Below are 24844 nucleotides of genomic sequence, written 5' to 3' on the forward strand. Positions count from 1 at the left end.
AATCATGCATCTCAAAGAGACTTACTTAATAGAAAAGGCAAAGCCGAGAAAAAAGTAAAAAGCAAAATGCTTCATCACATCATGAATAATGTAGATACACATTATTACAGATACAATTTATCCTTTAAGAAAATCCTTGGAGGAGTACAAGTGTTACATGCTTGTATGACCTACTTGCATGTAATTACATAGCTACAAGTGTTACATATTTGTAACAATATCATATCACAAGAAAAAATCACTAAAAGTGAATCCACGGACAAAAACAAAAATGTCCAAATTGGCAGTCAAAAATCAAGGCAACAAAGCTCCTCTTCTGCAAAGTGGAAACAGAGTAATGTTGGCTCATATGCTATATCACCCACAGTTAATTGAACTGTAGGAAATCAAGCTCCCAAGACAGATAAGACAAAAGAAGCTGCAAGTGCCCCAAGATGTTTATTCTGTCAGGAAGCACATACCATTTATCAATGCACAGTTTATGAAGACCGTGCCAGTCGAATCAATCGACTGAAATCTCTGAACAGGTGCATCCGTTGTCTACGGAAGCATGATACAAGTGAATGTAACAATTGCAGAACTGCCAATATTGTCATAAAAGTGTACATCACACAGCACTCTGTAGTGATATCAACTCACAATCCAGATCACAGACATCCAATAATCAACCTGCATATCAAGCAAAGCCAAAAGATGATAATACCACAACAGCTGTACAATTCTGTACAATAATGAGCAATGTCAATGCCTTAGATACAAAAATTGTTACCACAGCCATATTACCTACTGCACAGCTAGAACTATGCAATGAAGGAATTAGTATTCAAGCTAGAGGTTTTTTTGATCAAGGGTCACAGAAAACCTTTATCAGTAAAAAAGATGGCAGAAGATTTACAACTTTAATCTTCAAAGTAAGTATCTACATCCATATCAGGTTTTTTTACCAATTCAGGTCGTAGAACCTTTTCGGTAGTTCAACTCAATGTCTGTCTAGGTACATCCCAAAGGACAGTCGAAGCCATAATAGTTGATAAAATTCCTACTGAAATGGAAGTGACTGGTCTGGCAGCCACAATTAAATTCGTAAAAAATAAAGGAATCCAATTAGCAGATCCTCTGCTTGATTCTAACTAAATAGGGGATATCGGAATCCTGATTGGAGCTGACTACTATTATCGATTCATTCTGGGATCAGAGGAATCTATGGGTATGAATTTACTCAAATCAGCAGGAGGCATATTGATGACAGAACCTATACTAGATATTGAACCTTCAACTCCTGAAAAATCACATCATATAGAAACTGTAATCGTGGCTTGACTAGGCATAGAAAAGTCACCACTTAAAATCCCCCACATGATTGATGATGGATTGGAATCTGTACATTAATTGTGGGAACTTGATGCCATAGGAATAATTCCTGAACAACCAAGTCCTGATAATGTCTGTGCATACAATGAGTACTTAGAAACTGTACAGTATCATGATGGACAGTACTGGGTAAGGATACCATGGAAAATCAACCATAAAACATTACCTACCAACTATCACATTGCTTATAGTCAATTTAAATCTCAATTAGCAAAGCTAAGAAAAAGGCCTGAGCATTTAAATCTCTATCATGAGATTATTGCTCAACAATTAAAGAATAAATTCATCGAAGTCTTGAAACACGACAATAAGCAAACAGGCCATTTTTTACCACACATGGCTGTAATGAGAATCAAAAACGACTCCTTTACGAGTAGTTTTTAATTGTAGCTCTAAATCTGGACCCTAAGGAACCAGTCTAAATGATTGTTTGCAAACAGGTCCAAGTCTAACTCAGAAATTGTATGACATACTGTTGAAGTTTAGACTTAACAAATATGCATTTTCAGCAGATATTAGTAAGGCCTTTCTAAGAGTTGGCTTGCAGGTAGAAGATAGAGACTTCACTTAGTTTCTATGGGTAGAGAACCCAGAAGATATCAATAGTCCTATAGTGACTTTCAGATTTTCCTCAGTTGTTTTCAGGGCGACAAGTAGTCCATTTCTATTGCAAGTAACTCTAGATACTCATCTGAAGAAATCAACAAGTCCCTATAAGGCTGAAATCAGTCAGAATCTGTATGTAGATAATTTTCAAGGGACAGTTAAGAGTACTACTGAACTGTTACAATTATATCAAGAGGCCAACAAGGAGCTACAAGGTGCCAGCATGCCACTACAATCTTAGGCCACTAATAATGCAACATTGAATAATCAAATAGCGAGAGATTACCCTGAGTATCACGTACAGAATCACAAAAGGTGTCAGGTATGGAATGGGATCTAATCTCGGACACAATGTCAATCAAGTCTGTACCAGTAAATTATTGCATTGCTACAAAAAGAGATTTGCTTTTACAAGTTAGCAAAGTATTCGTCCCACTTGGTCTACTAAATCCTTTAACTATCAAGTGGTGTTTATTGGTGCAAGAAGCTTGGAAGACTAAAGTTGGTTGGGATGATCCACTACCACTCCAGTTACAAAAAGCTTGGATGGAAGTAGCACAAGAACAAACTTTAGTCGAAAAGATAATCTTTCCAAGACACATAGTCGAGGAAAATGATGAAGTATCACTACATGTATTCGCAGACTCGTCAGCCAAAGCTTTTGGAGCTTGTGCTTACTTAGTGACTTCCCATCAATCATATCTTATCACCTCTAAGGCCAGAGTCACTCCATTAAAAAAGAAGACTTTGCCTCACTAACTGATTCCATCAGAACTAACTTTGCTAGTTCAGATGGAACTAACAGCATTGCTAACTGGCACACGCTTAGCAGTGCATATCAAACAAGTCTTGTCTACCATGAACTTCAAAGATGTCATTATATGGTCTGACAATGAAGCTGTCTTACAATTGGTACGAAACGACAACTTTCCGATTCCATATGTAAAAAATTGCGTCTCGAAAATTAAAGAAATTTCCGCAGGCTTTCAATTGTTGCATGTACCAACAAAAGATAATACAGCTGATCTCTTATCAAGAAGTATGACATTTAAACAGTTTCCAAAGACAGATATTTGGTTTCATGGGCCTCGATGGTTAGTGAATGGTAGTTGGCCTGAACAAAAGCCACACGTCATCACGACACAAACCATAACTACCACCAGGCAGCAAGCTCAAATATCAGTCTTGGATTGTACTCGTTACTCCTCACTCATCAAATTAATCAGTGTAACACAGAACGTGTTTCATTATCTCAGGAAAAAAGGTATAAAATACACTTTTCCAGATGCACTTATCTATTGGGTAAGACAAGCCCAGAGAGAAACTTATGGGAATAACTATGAAAATCTTCCGCATAAGTTAAAACACAATCTCGGTCTGTGGATAGACCAAGAAAATCACAACATTCTGTGTTGTGGAGGGAGACTTAAACACGCAGATATCAATCTAGATACCGTGCATCCATGGCATTTACCAAAAAATCATTGAATCACAAGGTTGATTGTGTTACATACACATCAACAAATCATCAAACATGGAGGAGTGTTAGACACACTCACACACAAATCAGACAACAGTATTGGATTCCTCAGGGAAGACAGTCAGTCAAATTAATCTTGAAAAATTGCATGATATGCCGAAGGTACAATGCGAGAACTTGCTCTTATCCAGGGCCACCACCCCTACCAAAGGAACGAGTGGTCCATCTACATCCTTTCGAGACAACAGGAGTAGATTATACAGGAGCAATATATCTAACAGGGACTGCAGATAAGAAACCTATCAAGGCATACATCTGTCTGTTCACCTGTGCTACCACCAGGGCAGTACATTTAGAGGTAACACCCGATATGACTGCTCAATCATTTATTCAAGCTTTCCACAGATTCGCAGCACACCGATCATGCCCTAAGCTGATGATTTCAGATAATGAAGCAAACTTGGTAGCTGGAGAAGCATGTCTATGAGAAATCTGTTCCCATCCTGCAGTTACTTCAACACTGGAACAGCGTCATTGCAGATGGAAATTTATCCCTCCGATAGCCCCATGGCATGGAGGATTTTATGAACGGTTAATAGGAACTGTCAAAAGATCCTTGAGAAATTCTCAACACCGTCAGAAAATCAATCTTCAGGAACTCCAGACAGTAATCACGGAAATAGAATCAAGGGTGAATAATCAGCCGTTGACTTACTTGTCTGATGATCCTACTCAACATGAGCCATTATGTCCTGCCCACCAAATGTATGGAAGACTTCTGACTCCGGTACCATCTCTAGTGGATGATTGTCATGTTCACAGAAAATGGTACCATCCGTTTTCTATGTGTGGCGGAGCAGACGCCAGCGAAGGTAAAAAGAGCGTACAGGAGCCCGCCAAGCTTGGTAGCTACTAGTCATGTATCAGTTTAACTAGTAAAGTCAGTAACTAAGCAATGACTTTATATCAACCCCACAACCAAGACTTCCTCAGTAACACACAAACACTACATTGGCGACGAGGATGAACTGGGAGAGTAGGTATTTTGTTCAACTTCAAACAAGGAAGGAGCATGCTGTCTCGCCCAGAGGAGGAAGGAGAAGTCGTGCTGTGACCACCATACCCAATGCTGTGTGCTAACCAATGCTTTGTGCTAAACGATGCTATGTACTAACCAATGCTATGTGCTAACCAATGCTATGTGCTACCCCAAGCTATGTGCTGACTGAAGAAGCTGTGTTCTAAAAGACAAATTGCAGCTCATTCTAAACAAATCTGACGTTTTGCTGCCTACAGAGTAGGCAAAAAGAATCCATCAGGTCAAAACCAACAGAAAATTCGCCTGAAGCTGTCTTCCCAGTTCACGAAATCCAATCTAGTCCAGACAGCCGCAACCCAACGGAAGGGATTATACATCAACGAGTGCTTGACTAGGAACAGACAGCACCTCCTCTACCGCCTGCGTCAAATCCGTCAAAAAAACCCAGATGCGATTCATCAGTGCTTCGTTACAGATGGACTGATAAAGGTGAGAAAAATGAGGTGAAGAAAAAGAGGTGCCGAGTCTGTCCTGACTGTGGGTGCAGTTTATAGAATTCCTAACACTGATGTGTCCGAATTCAACTCAAACCTTAGAAATCTAATACTTGATAACAGACTGAACAAAAACCACCTAATTATCGCAGGGGACTTTAATATTGACCTCTGCGAGCCTGAACACCCTACTGCTGTTAGCTTCCTCAACTGTATGAATTCCTGCTTCCTCATACCCCTAATCACTAGACCTACTAGAATCACTGATAGCACTGCCACGACGCTAGATCACATCTGGACAAACATAACCTCTCCGCTTACTTCAGGTATAATCACCGATAGCACTACAGACCATTACCCCACATTTCTCTTAACTAACATTAGCAAACCACCTCTTGAGTCAAGAGATATACGATTTAGACTACACAATGAAACTGCTATAGACAATTTTATAACTGCTGCTGATAATGTCAACTGGGAGTCCGAGTTAGGTAACATAGTGGACATCAACCTAGCAGTGCAATCTTTTCTCCAAAAAACTCTTAGCCTTTATAATACCCACTGTCCTATGGTTACAAAACAAGTCACAACCAAAAGGCTTAACAATCCCTGGCTTACAAAGGGAATACTTAAATCTATTAATAAAAAACATGACCTTGAGAAGAAGTATAGGTTAGGAATTGTCTCCAAAGAATTCTCAAAGAATTACTCATTATTGCTGTCTAAGATAATTAGACGAGCCAAAACTAAATACTACGAAGATAAATTTACCCAAATAAAGAGCAACATTAAACAAACTTGGAGAACAATTTCACAAATATTGGGATCAAAGAAGTCTTTAAATAACAAACCGACTCTCCTGTCTAATAACGATGGTCAGCTTTCAGCCTCTGATTCTGCTATTGAGTTCAATAGGTTCTTCTCTTCCATTGGTTCATCCCTTGCAAATGATATTCCATTTTCCAGTACTGACATTAAGGACTATCTTACAGGTAACTATCCACAGTCTCTGTACCTAAAGCCTATTAATTCCACTGACGTCAATGAGATAATCCTTTCCCTTAAAACCAAGTCTGGTGCCCTTGAGGAGATACCAACTTTAATTTACAAAAAAGCCTCCAGATCTTTAGCCCCTGCTATTGCTTTGCTCTTCAACAAGTCACTTGAACTCCAAACCTTCCCAGATATTCTAAAAAAAGCGAGAGTAAGGCCTGTCCACAAATGTGGTGATCTCACAGATGTTAACAACTACAGACCTATATCTATCCTACCAAACTTGTCAAAAAATTTTGAAAAACTAATCTATAAGCAGCTTTACTCATATCTAGCCAAACTCAATATACTTAGCCCTTGCCAATATGGCTTCAGACCCAAAAAAAGCACTAACGATGCACTTATTAGTATGCTTAACTCGATTCATACAGCTCTTGATAAAAATTAGTTCCCTGTTGGGTTGTTTGTGGACCTGCGTAAAGCTTTTGATACTGTCAACCACCAAAACCTTCTTCTTAAATTACATCATTATGGAGTCAGAGGACACTCCCTGCAATACCTCAAATCCTACCTTACTGACAGGCTCCAATATGTTTCTGTGAATAATACAATTTCTCCCACCCTACCTATCAACATTGGTGTTCCCCAGGGCAGCATACTTGGCCCTCTCCTCTTTCTCATCTACATTAATGACCTTCCAAATGCCTCCCAACACCTCAAACCAATTCTATTTGCTGACGACACAACCTTCATTTGCTCCAGTCCTGATCCCCTTGCTTTAAATGCCACAGTAAATACTGAGCTAAATAAAGTCCATCTGTGGCTAACTGCCAACAAACTCACCCTTAACATTGACAAAACTTTCTATATTCTGTTTGGCAATAAATCCTCTAATCAAATAAATCTCAAAATAAACAATACCCAAATTTGTAACAAATTAGATGGCAAATTCCTTGGCATTCTCATTGACCACAAGCTGAATTTCCAGGGACACATTCTAAACATACCAAAAAAAGTTTCAAAAACTGTGGGCATTCTTTCTAAGATCAGATATTATGTACCACGCCCTGCCCTGGTGACTCTCTATTACTCCCTTATCTATCCATATCTCAACTATGGTATTTGTGCTTGGGGCTCTACTACCCAAAATCACTTACGTCCTCTAATTACTCAACACAAAGCTGCTATTAGGACAATATCCAATTCTGGCCCCATACATCACTCGGTACCCCTACTCAAATCTCTGAATATGTTAGACATTAAGTCACTGCACATTCTCTCATGTGTATTATACATATATAAAACGCTAAACTATAATGCCAATCCTGATCTCAAAAGCTTCATAGAAGGTTGTAACAGAACCCATGAGCACCACACCAGAAATAAATACAGTTTTGATATTCCTAGAGTACGACTTAATCAAACTAGAAATGCTCTACAAATCAAGGGGCCCAGAATGTGGAATGACCTTCCCAACCATGTTAAAGACTGTACCTCTCTCAACCAGTTTAAGTTAAAAACGAAGCTATACCTAATAAATTCCCTGTAACCTACCTTACCCTTCTATTGTCAACCAATGTCTGTTTTTCTTTAAAGAGTGCTATTTGTCGTCATAATTGTATTTGTGCTGCTTTTTCATCTATGTTTTCATTTCTTGTTTTCATTCTACTCATTATGCTCAATTAGTATTAAGCTTGTCATTTAAGTTTATCATGCCCGAAACGCTTTGCGTAATAGTGGCTTTAGGCATTGTATGTACTAGCTCTACCTATAAGTCAACCAATCCTTGTAAAAATTTATTGTATGTATGTACCTTACCTAAATAAAATTGTTGTTGTTGTTGTTGTAAGGAATCTGCCGACGCCGTGTACGAAACGACGCTTTGATGTGTACAAAATCTGATGTTTTGGTTACGAAACGACGTTTCGTGCTACAAAATTCTTCACACTGATCTGACTGCTGTACCAACTGCTGCACCAACTGCTGTACCAACTGCTGTACCAACTGCTAACTACTGCTGTACCAACTGCTATGCCAACTGTTGTGCTGCTGTGAGTAGGAACAACACATGTACACAAGGGCATGGTAAGAAGTCAGTTGCTGCTATATTGTGCACTGTTGTGAAGTTTTGCATTAAAATGCTTGTGTGCTTTGCAAAATTAAAGTAATTACAGTGAATTCTTAACTAACACCTACAGTGCCGTAAGTGTTTAGTATTCTGAGGAACATTTTAAGTGATAAGTTACATTTATTCAGTAAAAATGGCAAATATACCTCAGTTTCCTGCATTTGATCCTGACTGTGATCAGACACAGAGGTGGGTCAAATGGCTTAAAAGGTTTGAAAATTTGTTGATAGTTTCTGACATCAAAAGTGCTGAAAGAAAGCGTGGCTTTCTACTTCATTATGCAGGTGATAGAGTTTGTGACATCTTTGACACACTGAAAGACACTGGTGGTGCCAAAGATTATGACATTGCCAAAGCCAAATTAACTGAACATTTCAAACCAAGGCAAAATACTGCAATGGAAATTATGCATTTCAGAAGAGCCAGACAACTCTCTAATGAAACCGTTGATCAATACCACACACGTCTGCAGGGTTTTGCAGCCCATTGTGAGTTTGCTGATGTTGACAAAGAAATCAAACAGCAAATAATTGAAACATGCACATCTACACGTCTTCGTCGAAGAGCTCTAGAACTTGTTGATGATGATAGTTCTCTTACCAAGATACTGGATATTGCTCGTCGAATGGAAGATGCTACACGTGATGCTCGTGTCATGGAGTGCAGTGCCAACAACGGTTCTGCCACTGTTACTAACAGTGATGAGGTATGTAAGGTTCAGGGAGGACATCGTAATCAAAGAAGATATCATGCCAAACCTAACAGTAAATTGAGCCGAGAGCCACGTCACAACTGGGGTCAAGGAACAAGACTCAGGCAGTCACAACGACCCACATCAGAGGGTGTCAACAATAAATGTTACAATTGTGGAGGAGACTACCCACACCAAGATAATGTTTGTCCTGCTCAAGGCAAGAAGTGCTATGAGTGTGGAAAACTAGGTCATTTTGGTGTTATGTGTCGTTCCGCACTAAAGAAACCACAGTCAATGAATAAAAGCACTGTACGAGGATCAGGTCATAGGTGTCGAGGTGGTAAACACAATATTGCACCTCATATCCAGAATGTTAATAATGTACAAGACAACATTTCATTACAACCAGTCTCAGATGACAGTGAATGTGATTATACTCATGGAGTACAGGCAAGCACAGAATGGAATGATCTTCCAAACAACCCAGAGACTATAGTATACATTGCTGGTATTTGTCTCAAAGTTCTTATTGACACTGGATCAAACATTGACACCATTGCTGAGTGCCACTATAAAAAATTTAAAAAACAGTTCCCAAAGCTTGAGAACTATAATGGCAAAGCCACTGCCTATGCTTCAAAGGTAGCCTTGCCAGTGATTGGAGCTTTCACTGCAGAGATTAAGTCAAAGAATGCAATGCTCATTACTACATTCCATGTTGTTAGGAATGCAAAGGAGTCTCTACTCAGTTACAAGACTTCAACCAAATTGGGGCTACTTCAGCTTTCTAATGCTGTAGCAGTGGAATCTGCAAACAATGTTGATGGTATTGTTGCTGAATTTTCTGATCGATTTAAATCCATAGGTTGTTATACTGATAGCAAAGTACATCTGCATATCAACCCAGATGTAATTATAGTTGCACAACCACATCGCCGACAACCATTCCATACTCGCAAGAAAGTCGATGCCGAACTGGATAGGTTGATGGAACTAGATATCATTGAACCAGTAACAGGCCCAACACCATGGGTAAGCCCAATTGTCACTCCACCAAAGCCGAAGAATCCAGATGAGATACGCATATGTGTTTGGACATGCGTGTTCCCAACAAGGCAATAATGCGTGAACGCCATCCTACACCCACTGCAGATGATATGATTTACCGCTTGAACGGTGCAACTGTATTTAGCAAGTTAGATTTAAACAAGGGCTATCATCAGTTTGAACTTGATGATGAGAGTCGATTCATCACAACGTTTACGACACATCGAGGTCTGTATAGGTACAAGCGCCTGGGTTTTGGTATTAACAGTGCTGCCGAGGTATTCCAGCACATCATCAGCCAGGTATTGCAAGATATACCTAATGCTGACAACATGTCTGATGACATCATTGTTTATGGCCGTACCCAAGCTGAACACGGCAAAGCTCTTCGTGCAACATTGCAACGCTTACGAGAAAAGAATCTGACGTTAAGCCGAGCAAAGTGTGAGTTCAATCAATGTAAAATTGAATTCTTTGGACATGTACTTAGTGACAAAGGTCTGTCTCCAGATCCTAAGAAAGTTGCAGATATCAAGAATGCTGCACCTCCTTCAACGTCCACTGAAGTACATAGTTTTCTGGGAATGGCAAACTACTGTTCTCGCTTCATTCCAGATATTGCTACTATTACGAAGCCTCTACGTGAGCTTCTGAAGAAAAATGCATCATGGTACTGGAGCGATATCGAGCAAAATGCATTTGATGCTGTGAAAGATGCACTAGTAGAGAATGCGACTGCTGTGTACTTTGATCCATCAATGGACACTGAGTTAACAGTGGATGCTAGTCCTGTTGGTTTAGGTGCTGTTTTAGCCCAACACAAACCTGGTCAACCAGATTCCAGAGTAGTAATTGCCTACGCCAGCCGTTCTCTCACAGATGTTGAGCAACGATACAGTCAGACAGAGAAGGAAGCTCTTGCTCTTGTATGGGGCTGTGAACACTTCAATGTGTATCTGCTTGGTGCACCCTTCACCACGATAGTCACTGACCACAAACCGTTGGAGACCATCTTCAATAATCCAAAGTCCAAACCACCAGCTCGCATTGAGAGATGGGCTCTTCGTCTGCAACCATACAACTTTACGGTGAAATACAAGCCGGGTGCAAGCAATCCCGCTGATTACATCAGTCGACATCCTGCCAACAGTTTCACCATCACCAAGCATCAGCAAGTTGCCGAGGAATATGTACACTCTGTAACCTGTGATGCAGTCCTTAAGGCTCTCACTCTTGATGAAATCCGTACTGCAACCCTAGAGGACCCAACTCTGCAAGCAAAAGTGGATGCGTTGACTAAGAAAAAGTTTCCACGCATCCCACCCTCAGGAGTTGACCAAGATGCATTCAAAGCACTTGAACGCATCCAGACAGAATTAAGTGTTACGCAACAACGCGACACCGTGCTGCGAGGTACTCGTATCGTCATTCCAGCTGTTCTCCAGCAACGTGCTCTGAAGCTTGCACATCAAGGACACCAAGGTCTTGTTAGGACCAAACAGCTGCTATGAGAAAAGGTGTGGTTTCCTGGCATTGATCGTCAAGTAAAGGATATGCATGGTGCCTGTGTCCCTTACCAAGCTGCAGTGGATACTTCAAGACCAACACCTCTATAACCTTCACCACTACCTGCTGCACCATGGACGGAAGTATCGATGGACTTCTGCGGACCGCTACCAACTGGAGAGTACTTGATGGTAGTCATTGATGATCACTCACGTTATCCAGAAGTAGAAATCATCACTTCCATGTCTGCAAAGCCCGTCATCCCGAAACTCGACAAGATCTTTTCAAACTTTGGCATTCCTGAAGTTGTCAAGATGGACAATGGACCGCCATTCAATGGACAAGACTTTGTCAACTTTGCTGAGCATATTGGATTCAAACACCGCCCTGTGATGCCACTACATCCTCAAGCAAATGGAGAAGTTGAGAGATTCATGCAACCTCTCATGAAAGCGGTACGCTGTGCTCATGCCGAAGGACGATCCTGGAAACAAGCTATGTATGCTTTTCTCAGGAACTACCGTGCAACACCGCATGGAACACTGGGCAAGTCACCTGGTGAACTTTTATTTGGACGTCCTATGAGAATCGCACTACCCGTCATGCCAGCCGAGGTCTGCAATATCTCTTTATATGTTAATAACTTACTTTGTGTCCATAACTTTGCTTTGTGCTACAAGCATGGTAGACATCCTGTATTCATTCTTTTTAAAGAAAAGGAGGGATGTCATGTTCACAGAAAATGGTACCATCCGTTTTCTATGTGTGGCATAGCAGACGCCAGAGAAGGTAAAAACAGCGTACAGGACGCCCACCAAGCTTGGTAGCTACTAGTCATGTATCAGTTTAACTAGTAAAGTCAGTAACTAAGCAATGACTTTATATCAACCCCACAACCAAGACTTCCTCAGTAACACACAAACACCACAACGATGAGATCAGAGATCCCTCATATGTGGGTCAGAGCGAGTTGGTTCAGGGGTATAAGCATCTGTCCAGTATAATCCAAAAATGGAATGATGTTTGGACAAAACAATATCTTACGTCTCTACGAGAACATCACTATGGGGCCAATGTCCCACATAATATATCTAACCTCCAACCTGGAGATATTGTCTTGGTAGACAGTAATGGCCCTAGGGCTGACTGGCCATTAGGTAAAGTTGTCTCAGTCCATCCAGAAAGCCAGGGGATTTGGAGAATAGTCAAAATCCTGTCTAAAAGAAACAACTTCCCTGAAGACATTGGACAAACTCATCCACATGGAATCAGTGAGCCAGCTGCAATTAGATCCTGAGAGATCTCCAGACCCTCTAACTCCACATGACCCACAGACTCTTAACAGACACAATCGTCCACAACGGACGCTGCACAAAAGTGCAAGCAAAATTTGCACTTGTATTATCAATCCGATGGAGAGTAGATGAATACATATGATTACTATTGTCATTAGTAATGGACTCTGTGTCAGTTCTCTCCCTCTGGAAGATGAGGGAAATTTTACCCACCATATCTAATAATCATCTAAGAAATGTATTATTTCTATATCATATCTATATCATATCAAAATCATATCAAATCGTATCAAAATCAAATCCGAATCATTATAGATTCATTATACATCTTGATCCTAGATGACAATGCCACTATGATCACGTATGCCATAGGGCCCTATAGATGCCTACGTGACTTTGTGCATGACCTCTCAAGGATCCAGAAGCTTCTAGAAGGATTTCTTAATTAAAAAACTTTTGGAACATGATTCGGTTTCCAGTAGTGATTATAAATCGAATCCTTAATAAGAATCAGTAGTACTATCAAGTACTACTTATAATCTTTAAATCCTATATCTAATTATATTATAATCACATCTTATCTCAATCATAAGTCTAGACAGTAAAAATAATCAATCAATATTCATTGAAAACTATCCCTCAAGGGAGAGGGAGGAGCATCTGGAGAAGAAGAAGCGCCCACCACACCCCGCGGGCAGAGCGCGTTTGTTGACAAAACAGTGAACAAGTGTGAGGGTACCTTAGCGAACATTACGTAACTCAGGAAACCTTATCTAATTATCTTTATCACCAGTGAACACTCTCTAGAACTGGGGGAGTACCTGGACAATATATCTACAAGGAAAATTCCTAAAACATTTATATAAAATAAGAGTGAATAGCGGAGCACACAGTAACTGTGTGCTCAGTGACCCTCATCTTTCTGCAACTGCAGTTAAAGGAAAATCACGTAGCAACACTACAAGAACAATCTACAGCAAAGCTGTTATATAAAATATCGTGCCTAAACTCGCGACAAGAGAGTTATCAAGTCTGGCACACTGTCAGACAGGCACTCTGGCATTCAGAGAAGTATATTGAAGGTTATTTTAGTATATTAATTGGCCAATTGTATAACTTTAATATCCTATAAGTCTGTCTGTAATTTATAAAGCGAGGCAACGCCTCATATCTCAGTAAGTTTATTAATATTGTAGTGCAGTAGTTGAATCTTCAAGCACCAAACCTCATGAGTGCCCATGGTGTAAGAAAAGATTGTCAAGGTAAAATAAAATAAAAAATAAAATAAAATGTTTATTTAGGTAAGGTACATACATACAATAAATTTTTACAAAGATTGGTTGACTTATAGGTAGAGCTAGTACATACAATGCCTAAAGCCACTATTACGCAAAGCGTTTCGGGCATGATAAACTTAAATGACAAGTTTAATACTAATTGAGCAAAATGAGTAGAATGAAAACAAGAAATGAAAACATAGATGAAAAAGCAGCACAAATACAATTATGTCGACAAACAGCGCTCTTTAAAAAAAAAGACATTGGTTGACAAAAGAAGGATAAGGTAGGTTACAGGGAATTTATTAGGTATAGTTTCGTTTTTATCTTAAACTGGTTGAGAGAGGTACAGTCTTTAACATGGTTGGGAAGGTCATTCCACATTCTGGCCCCTTGATTTGTAGAGCATTTCTAGTTTGATTAAGTCGTACTCTAGGAATATCAAAACTGTATTTATTTCTGGTGTGGTGCTCATGGGTTCTGTTACAACCTTCTATGAAGCTTTTGAGATCAGATTTGGCATTATAGTTTAGCGTTTGATATATGTATAATACACATGAGAGAATGTGCAGTGACTTAATGTCTAACATATTCAGAGATTTGAGTAGGGGTACCGAGTGATGTCTGGGGCCAGAGTTGGATATTGTCCTAATAGCAGCTTTGTGTTGAGTAATTAGAGGACGTAAGTGATTTTGGGTAGTAGAGCCCCAAGCACAAATACCATAGTTGAGATATGGATAGATAAGGGAGTAATAGAGAGTCACCAGGGCATTGCGTGGTATATAATATCTGATCTTAGAAAGAATGCCCACAGTTTTTGAAACTTTTTTTGATATATTTAGAATGTGTCCCTGGAAATTCAAATTCAGCTTGTGGTCAATGAGAATGCCAAGGAATTTGCCATCAAATTTGTTACAAATTTGGGTATTGTTTATTTTGAGATTTATTTGATTAGAGGATTTATTGCCAAACAGAATATAGAAAGTTTTGTCACTGTTAAGAGTGAGTTTGTTGGCAGTTAGCCAAAGATGGACTTTATTTAGCTCAGTATTTACTGTGGCATTTAGAGCAAGGGGGTCAGGACTGGAGTAAATGAAGGTTGTGTCGTCAGCAAATAGAATTGGTTTGAGGTGTTGGGAGGCATTTGGAAGGTCATTAATGTAGATGAGAAAGAGGAGAGGGCCAAGTATGCTGCCCTGAGGAACACCAATGTTGATGGGTAGGGTGGGAGAAATTGTATTATTCACAGAAACATATTGGAGCCTGTCAGTAAGGTAGGATTTGAGGTATTGTAGGGAGTGTCCTCTGACTCCATAATGATGTAATTTAAGAAGAAGGTTTTGGTGGTTGACAGTATCAAAAGCTTTTCGCAGGTCCACAAATAACCCAACAGGGAACTCATTTTTATCAAGAGCTGTATGAATCGAGTTAAGCATACTAATAAGTGCACGTTAGTGCTTTTTTTGGGTCTGAAGCCATATTGGCAAGGGCTCAGTATATTGAGTTTGGCTAGATATGAGTAAAGCTGCTTATGGATTAGTTTTTCAAAATTTGTTGACAAGTTTGGCAGGATTGATATAGGTCTGTAGTTGTTAACATCTGTGAGATCACCACATTTGTGAACAGGCGTTACTCTCGCTTTTTTTAGAATATCTGGAAAGGTTTGGAGTTCAAGTGACTTGTTGAAGAGCAAAGCAATAGCAGGGGCTAAAGATCTGGAGGCTTTTTTGTAAATTAAAGTTGGTATCTCCTCAAGGGCACTAGACTTGGTTTTAAGGGAAAGGATTATCTCATTGACATCAGTGGAATTAATAGGCTTTAGGTACAGAGACTGTGGATAGTTACCTGTAAGATAGTCCTTAATGTCAGTACTGGAAGATGGAATATCATTTGCAAGGGATGAACCAATGGAAGAGAAGAACCTATTGAACTCAATAGCAGAATCAGAGGATGAAAGCTGACCATCGTTATTAGACAGGAGTGTCGGTTTGTTATTTAAAGACTTCTTTGATCCCAATATTTGTGAAATTGTTCTCCAAGTTTGTTTAATGTTGCTCTTTATTTGGGTAAATTTATCTTTGTAGTATTTAGTTGTGGCTCGTCTAATTATCTTAGATAGCAATGATGAGTAATTCTTTGAGAATTCTTTGGAGACAATTCCTAACCTATACTTCTTCTCAAGGTCATGTTTTTTATTAATAGATTTAAGTATTCCCTTTGTAAGCCAGGGATTGTTAAGCCTTTTGGTTGTGACTTGTTTTGTAAGCATAAGACAGTGGGTGTTATAAAGGCTTAGAGTTTTTTGAAGAAAAGATTGCACTGCTAGGTTGATGTCCTCTATGTTACCTAACTCTGACTAATCAAAACAATCAAACAAGGTAATCAAAATCTCATGAGTGTCTATTGTGTGGGAAAAGATTCAATCAAGCTGACTGTACCTCATCATATAAATTGAATAAATATATGTGTATATATATACTTGAATATAAATTAAGTTAACAATTGCTTGCTTAGTTATTTTATACGTTATCATATAAGTTCATTTAATTGAATATAATCTTTAGTACTTAGTTAACAGTACTTAGACTACATTTAAAGTCATTATTATACTTTTACAATTTAAATTGTTGTTTATAGTATAAGAATATATTGGCTGTTAATAGTTATGGTGCTAGGCTAGACTATGTACATGTTTAAATCACTGATTTAAACAGAGTCAGTGTTCAGCATAGAACTGAATTTATTAAATCTTATCCTTGCATAAAATTCAAGCTGATGTGAGATACCTGTCGTCAGGTGGACTGTGGATCTTCAATCAACCTATCAACTAATTCATCCCACCTGCCCCTTACAGCCCGCAATCTGTATTTAGGAAAAGAGTAGCTAGGATTTACGACCCTAGCTAGAGATTTTAGTTGAATTAATTTGCTGACAGTAATTTTTTAATTTTGTTCAGTACAAGTCCCTGGTAGTCTCCTCTCATATCAATCTCGACAGGTTTTCCCACAAGTTTGACGCTCTTCGAAACCTCATATTCGTACACTTCTCTGATTGGGATTCGAACCCGTCCCTCTCCCTTCCTCTCGTTACCGTAGAGCCAGAGCGATTATGAGAGTGGAAAGAAAGAGAGGAGAGAGCGAGAGAGAGAGAGAGAGGAGAGAGCGAGAGAGAGACAGAGATGAACGAGTGTAAAAAGTCAAATAGAAAATAGAATAGAAATTCAATTATTTTCAAAGTAAGGCAGCTTTACAAAACAACAGAAAGATATTGACAGATCAACAGAAAGAACATTCATAGAAAAGAACATTCAATGACAGAAAGAACATTCATAGAACAGAACATTCAACAGCAGAAAGATATTCATCAAAGACATTTTGATTTCATCGAAATGTTTTTGATGAAATCAAATTTCATCAAAACATCATCAACAACAAACTTAGAAATTGAAGTTTTTTCAGGAAAGGTTTCAAAATACGTGAAATATTATATGTAGGAAAAACAAAAACAAAAGCAGTTTGATACGCTTATATACTATTTGTCTCAAGTCAAAGAGGAAGATTTTGGATAGACTCTGGACTTGCTACAACTCAAAGAATCACAGATTCAGACTACGAGAATCTTCATACTAAAAGTCTTAGAGAGTAATAGACTAATAAACTGATTCACTAAGAGACTCGATAAAAGATTCACAGATTCACTCAATCTCGCTAAAAGATTCACAGATTCACCAAAGCTCGCTAAAAGATTCACACATTCATTAACAGACGCTAAAAGATTCAAAGATTCACTAAGAGACTCGCTAAAAGATTCACAGATTCATTAACACTCACAAAATACGAGACTGATAGACATAATTTGAAAATCCTTTTTTTTGTGATTTAACCTTTAAAAGACAGTTTTGTTTTTTATTGTTTTCAAAGAACAAGTAAACACACTCAGACGATACACACAGATCATCCCGGACGTAAGTTTGAACCCTCATTACGGCCCTAGTGGAATTGTACATTCATACGAGTTCATCTAGAACATCGCTACTGGGAAAATCAATTTTTTTCATATGCAGGCGATGAGTCACAATAACGTGGCTAAAGTATGTTGACCAGACCACACACTAGAAAGTGAAGGGACGACGACGTTTCACAATCGACTTGAGAATGGTCCAGGACGGACTGAAACGTCGTCGTCCCTTCACTTTCTAGTGTGTGGTCTGGTCAACATAATTTTTTCATCATATATATTTTTTTTAAATTCAGGGATATATTACTTCCAAAATAGTATATATGCCATAATAAGCTTTACAAGAAAGTTAATTAATATGTTTATGTAGGGAACGTTTGGGTAGGGGATTTTTAGGTAGGGGGAATTTAACTCTATTTTCCTTCCATATTAAAAGCAAAAGCCTTAATATCTAATAATGAATACAAACGTCAGCCTTTGCTCAAAGCAAGTCTTAAATTTCTAGTAAATGTCAGGAGGGGGCTCTTATTAATAAACAGGTTTGGTAAGGATATTGAACAGTAAACTAGCCATTTATTAATCCTTGTAATGACGTACGAAATGTTCACTTTAGAACAGTTTTAAGTCCGTCCCAGGGTACAAATAACAGAATGAACAATGCATCGATTATCTTCTCCTTGGGTGGAGTTGTACATGCTGGTATGATAGTGTGCTCGATTTTGGGGGGTCTAAGTTGTGACATAGATGTGTGTATACTGTCTACGTCATCGCCGATCTATAGCCCAAACCAAAGTGGTTTGAACGCTGTGTGTATGACGTAATGGTGTTCAGATCAGTAGGAGGTTTTTAGACCTCATTGGAGTGTTTTCTTACAGGATTGAGTGAGGTCAAGCTAGCATAAGAGCTTGTCGATTTATTGCTTGTATATTTCCTCATAGCTCCTGAGTAATTATCGGTCTTTTTTTGCTTCATTCTTATTTCATTTTCCTTTCTTCCTTCCTCTCCTTTCTTATCCCCTTTCTCCGCAAAATGAGGAAACATCCGTTTTGTATTCACTCTCGTTATCACCCGCTCAAGATGGCGGCATCACTATGTTATTCTGATATCTTTATCGTTCTCGCCCTCTCACTTGAGGGCTTCATTTGTCTTGTCTATGCCCCCTATCTACTATTTACATTCTCTCTCACTCACTACTTTCACTCTTTTCTTTAACTCATTACTTTCACTCTGCTTTCTCTCTAGTTTCTCCCTTTGTGTTTTATCTACATTCCTTGTATCTTGGTTACACGAAATGAGATTCTCTGAGTGTAAGGATGAATGTGTCAAGTTAGCCAAACCTGTTCTGCTTTACCAGGCAGATGAAGCGTGTTTAAAATGCTTTTCACGTGAATTGCAACGTGGGTGAACGTGCTTTGCTGAAAACATGTTTTTTTTTTTTGAGATATATACAAGAGTTGTTACATTCTTGTACAGCCACTAGTACGTGTAGCGTTTCGGGCAGGTCCCTGGAATACGATCCACGCCGCGAAGAATCGTTGTTACAACCAAGTACACATTTTACTATTGAGTTAAACAGAGGCTACAGTTAAGGATTTGTGCCCAGTAAATCCTCCCCGGCCAGGATACGAACCCATGACAAAGCGCTCGCGGAACGCCAGGCGAGTGTCTTACCATTACACCACGGACCCTAATTGTAGGCATATCTAAATATAGGAGTATAGGTATATGTTTCGTTGTACCTCTTTCTCTGATTAATAATCTTAGTGAAGAAGGTTGTTTCTTAAGGAGCTTATCTGGGTTGTTAAGTGATTTCTGATTCTGGAAATCAGTGCCTCTTTTTCGTCCTGATTTGGTTCTGGAATCTGATTTGTCCTGGTTCGAATCTCCTGAGACCCGGTTACAATTCTTTGGATGTTGAATTCGACGTGGTTCAGAGGTCGTTTGTCAACAGGGTTTCAGAAGCGTGTCTAATTCTCCTTGCGTTATCCATCATGATTGTTCTCTATTCTGATTCTCCTCTAATTCTCCTTGTTAGCTGAGTCTCCTTCAACATGCACGGGCATGAGGGAGGATATTCTGGTTGGTCGTTTGAGGTATGTTACAAACGCAATGGGCTGGTGTGTGTGTGTGTGTGTGTGTGTGTGTGTGTGTGTGTGTGTGTGTGTGTGTGTGTGTGTGTGTGTGTGTGTGTGTGTGAGTGTGTGTGTGTACTCACCTAATTGTACTCACCTAATTGTGCTTGCGGGGGATGAGCTCTGGCTCTTTGGTCCCGCCTCTCAACCGTCAATCAACTGGTGTACAGATTCCTGAGCCTATTGGGCTCTATCATATCTACATTTGAAACTGTGTATGGAGTCAGCCTCCACCACATCACTTCCTAATGCATTCCATTTACTAACTACTCTGACACTGAAAAAGTTCTTTCTAACGTCTCTGTGGCTCATTTGGGTACTCAGCTTCCACCTGTGTCCCCTTGTTCGCGTCCCACCAGTGTTGAATAGTTCATCCTTGTTTACCCGGTCGATTCCCCTGAGGATTTTGTAGGTTGTGATCATGTTCCCCCTTACTCTTCTGTCTTCCAGTGTCGTAAGGTGCATTTCCCGCAGCCTTTCCTCATAACTCATGCCTCTTAGTTCTGGGACTAGTCTAGTAGCATACCTTTGGACTTTTTCCAGCTTCGTCTTGTGCTTGACAAGGTACGGGCTCCATGCTGGGGCCGCATACTCCACGGATTGGTCTTACATATGTGGTGTACAAGATTCTGAATGATTCCTTACACAGGTTCCTGAACGCCGTTCTGATGTTAGCCAGCCTCGCATATGCCGCAGACATTATTCTCTTTATGTGGGCTTCAGGAGACAGGTTTGGTGTGATATCAACTCCTAGATCTTTCTCTCTGTCTGTTTCATTAAGTACTTCATCTCCTATTCTGTATCCTGTGCCTGGCCTCCTGTTTCCACTGCCTAGTTTCATTACTTTGCATTTACTCGGGTTGAACTTCAACAGCCATTTGTTGGACCATTCACTCAGTCTATCCAGGTCATCTTGTAGCCTCCTACTATCATCCTCTGTTTCAATCCTCCTCATAATTTTTGCATCGTCGGCAAACATTGAGAGGAACGAATCTATACCCTCTGGGAGATCATTTACATATACCAGAAACAGTATAGGTCCAAGGACTGACCCCTGCGGGACTCCACTTGTGACGTCTCGCCAATCTGAGACCTCACCCCTCACACAGACTCGTTGTCTCCTGTTGCTTAGGTACTCCTCTATCCACCGGAGTACCTTCCCTCTCACTCCAGCCTGCATCTCCAACTTTCGCACTAGCCTCTTGTGTGGCACTGTATCAAAGGCTTTCTGACAATCCAAAAATATGCAGTCTGCCCACCCTTCTCTTTCTTGCCTTATTTTTGTTGCCTGGTCGTAGAATTCAAGTAACCCTGTGAGGCAGGACCTGCCATCCCTGAACCCATGTTGATGCTGTGTTACAAAGTTCCTTCGCTCCAGATGCTCCACTAGTTTTTTTCGCACAATCTTCTCCATCAGCTTGCATGGTATGCAGGTTAGGGACACTGGCCTGTAGTTCAGTGCCTCCTGTCTATCCCCTTTCTTGTATATCGGGACTACGTTAGCTGCTTTCCAAATATCTGGCAGTTCCCCTGTTGCCAGTGATTTGTTATACACTATGGAGAGTGGTAGGCTCAGTTCTCTTGCTCCTTCCTTTAGAACCCAAGGGGAGATTCCATCTGGGCCTATAGCCTTCGTCACGTCCAACTCTAGTAAACACTTCCTTACTTCCCCACTGGTAATCTCAAACTCTTCCAGTGGTTCCTGGTTAGCAATTCCCTCACTTACCTCTGGAATTTCTCCTTGCTCTAAGGTGAAGACCTCCTGGAATTTCTTATTCAATTCCTCACACACTTCCTTGTCATTTGTAGTGAATCCTTCCGCCCCTATCCTTAATCTCATAACCTGTTCCTTTACTGTTGTTTTTCTCCTAATGTGGCTATGCAACAATTTAGGCTGAGTCTTTGCCTTGCTTGCGATGTCATTTTTGTATTGTCTTTCTGCCTCTCTTCTCATCCTGACATATTCATTCCTGGCATTCTGGTATCTTTCTCTGCTTTCCAGTGTCCTGTTATTCCTATAGTTTCTCTATGCCCTTTTACTTTGCTGCTTAGCTAGCCTACATCTTTGATTAAACCATGGGTTTCTTATCTTCATTTCTCTGTTTTCCTTTTGGACTGGGACAAACTTGTTTGCTGCGTCCTTGCACTTCTGCGTGATGTAATCCATCATATCTTGGGCCGTCTTTCCCCTGAGCTCTGTTTCCCATGCTATATCTGTTAGGAATTTTCTTATCCCCTCATAGTTTCCCTTTCGGTGTGCTAACCTTTTGGTTTCGGTATCCCTCCTCGAGTTCAATAACCCTTCTTCAATCAAGTACTCAAACACCAGTACACTGTGGTCGCTCATTCCTACTGGGTCCTCAAAACCGATTTCTCTTATGTCGGAGTCGTTCAAAGTGAAGACTAGGTCGAGTCTCGCTGGTTCGTCATTGCCTCTCATCCTTGTGGGTTCTCCGACATGCTGGGTTAAAAAGTTGCTTGTCACCACCTCCAATAGTTTGGCTCTCAACGTATCCTCGCCTCCATGCGGTTCCTTGTTCTCCCAGTCAATCTTTCCGTGATTGAAGTCGCCCATGATGAGCAGGTGGGATCTATTTCTACAGGCAGCAGAGGCTGCCCTCTCAATTATAGTGTTAACTGCCTTGTTGTTGTTTTCATACTCTTGACTGGGTCTCCTGTCATTTGGTGGAGGGTTGTATATTACTGCTACTACTATTCTTGGTCCTCCCATTGTTATGGTGCCTGCTATGTAGTCTCTGAACTCCTCACAGCCCGGGATGGCCATCTCCTTAAAACTCCATTCCCTTCTCATGAGTAGGGCCACTCCGCCTCCTCCCCTACCTTCCCTCTCTTTCCTTATTACTGTATACTCCTGGGGAAACACGGCATTCGTTATGATTCCAGAGAGTTTTGTTTCAGTGAGTCCGATTACATCTGGGTTAACTTCTTGTGCTCTTTCCCTTAGTTCACTTGTCTTGCTTGTGATCACATCTATGTTCGAGTACATCACCCTGAAACTGACTCTCTTCTGCTTCTTTTCTGGGGGGGACCTTTGGGATCTGGGGTGAGTGGGAGCTGGGGGGACCTGGCACGGGGGATTGGTGGAGGAGGGAGGGCTTGGGGTGGTGGGGGAGAGGGGGAGGGTACAGGGGGTGGATAAGAGGGGGAGGGTACAGGGGGTGGATAAGAGGGGGAGGGTACAGGGGGTGGATAAGAGGGGGAGGGTACAGGGGGTGGATAAGAGGGGGAGGGTACAGGGGGTGGGTAAGAGAGGGAGGGTTGGGGAAGCATGGGGGGAGGAGAGGCTGTGGAGGATAGGGGAGATGGGGAGGCTTGGGGGGAGAGAAAAGGGTGGAGGGCTTGGTGGGCGTGAGGAAAAAGGGAGGGCTGAGGTGGGTGAAGAAGAAGGGAGGGTTTAGGGGAGTGGGGGAGAGGGGAAGACTTAGGTAGGGTGGGGGAGGGTGGCGGGCTTAGGGGGGAGGGGGGGAAGGGAGGGCATGGGGGTGGGAGAGACGGGAAGGCATGTGGGAGAAGGGAGGGCATGGGGGATGGGGGAGAAGGGAGGTCCTGGGGAGAGGGGTGAGGGGGAGAAGGGGGGTGAGTGGGGGGAGGGGGGTGGGTGGGGGGAGGGTGCCCTAGGTGGGTACTTAGTGGGGGGATGAGGCAGGTTGGGTGTCTGTTGAGTAGAATGTGGGGGTGGTGCCCCAATCCCTGTGGCTGTTTCACTGTTTGAGGAGGGTTCTCCACTTCCCTCTGGGATTGTAGGGTTCTGGGTTGTGGTACTCTGATTTCCTTCTCTCTCCCTGCGCTCCTTCCTCGCGTCTGCTGTCCGTATTCTCTCTTCCCTTGTCATATCCCTCTGCAGGAATATTTTCTTGAACTTCTCTACACCTTTTAGACAACACTTCCTTGCTAGCAGTTCCTCTTTCGCGATTTCGCTCATGAAAACCACCTTTATCATTCGGTCTCTGTCCTTGTTGTACTTTCCAAGCCTGAAAACCTTTTCAACATTTCGCTCAGCTCCCTCCATCCTTACCTCTTTAAGGATCTCTTTAATCATGTTTTTGTCCTTGTCTCTCCGCTCCTTTGGTCTGGTCCCTGTTTGTTCTTTAATGCCAGCTACTACTACTGCTCTATTTCTCTCTATCAGCCGACTAGTACATCTAGCTGCTTCCTGAGAGGAAGCCACTTCCATGGCAACTTCCTTAACCGCAGACCTAGCTTCAGGGCTCTTTTTAAGCATTTCAGCAAATGAGATCTGGGTTGTGGTGGTCCCCTCCACAGTAGCATTCCCATCTCCCTGGGGTACGGTTTGTGCCTGGTATTGTGGAAGAGTCTCCTTTAGGTATCTTATCTCCTCTTTTGCTGCCCTTAAATCATCTTGCAGGTTGGCTACTGTCTCCCTCATTACCCTCAGTCCTTCACTGAATTCATTCTGCATTTGCTGGAGTACTTCCTTCATCCAGGCTCCCTGTTCCATCCCATCCTCTGTGTTTGTTCCAGTTGTGAATGTGCTGCGTTTGGCAGTCAGAGTTCGTCTCCCTTCCATGATTTCCCTATGAGTGTGTGTGTGAGAGAGAGAGAGAGAGAGAGAGAGAGAGAGAGAGAGAGAGAGAGAGAGAGAGAGAGAGAGAGAGAGAGAGAGAGAGAGAGAGAGAGAGAGACAGAGAGAGACAGAGAGAGAGAGAGAGGGGGGGAGGAAGAGAGAGAGCGGTGGGAGCGAGAGAGGGGAGGGAGAGAGAGAGGGGAGGGAGAGAGAGAGAGGAGGGAGAGAGGGGGTGAGGGAGAGAGAGGGGGAGGGGGAGAGAGAGAGGGGAGGGAGAGA

At 41.2% G+C, this 24844-nt stretch overlaps 1 protein-coding gene across 1 annotated transcript in view; it reads left to right on the forward strand.

The window, feature by feature from the left end:
- Window positions 1–731: 731 nt before the first annotated feature.
- LOC138370711 (uncharacterized) overlaps window positions 732–24844 on the forward strand; it is a 75016-nt gene continuing 50903 nt past the window's right edge. Inside the window, exon 1 of the mRNA XM_069335310.1 lies at window positions 732–911. Coding sequence (XP_069191411.1) covers window positions 732–911 — 180 coding nt within the window. The remainder of the gene's footprint in view (window positions 912–24844) is intronic.

This window comes from Procambarus clarkii, chromosome 33, assembly GCF_040958095.1.
Source record: "Procambarus clarkii isolate CNS0578487 chromosome 33, FALCON_Pclarkii_2.0, whole genome shotgun sequence".
NCBI lineage: Eukaryota > Metazoa > Arthropoda > Malacostraca > Decapoda > Cambaridae > Procambarus > Procambarus clarkii.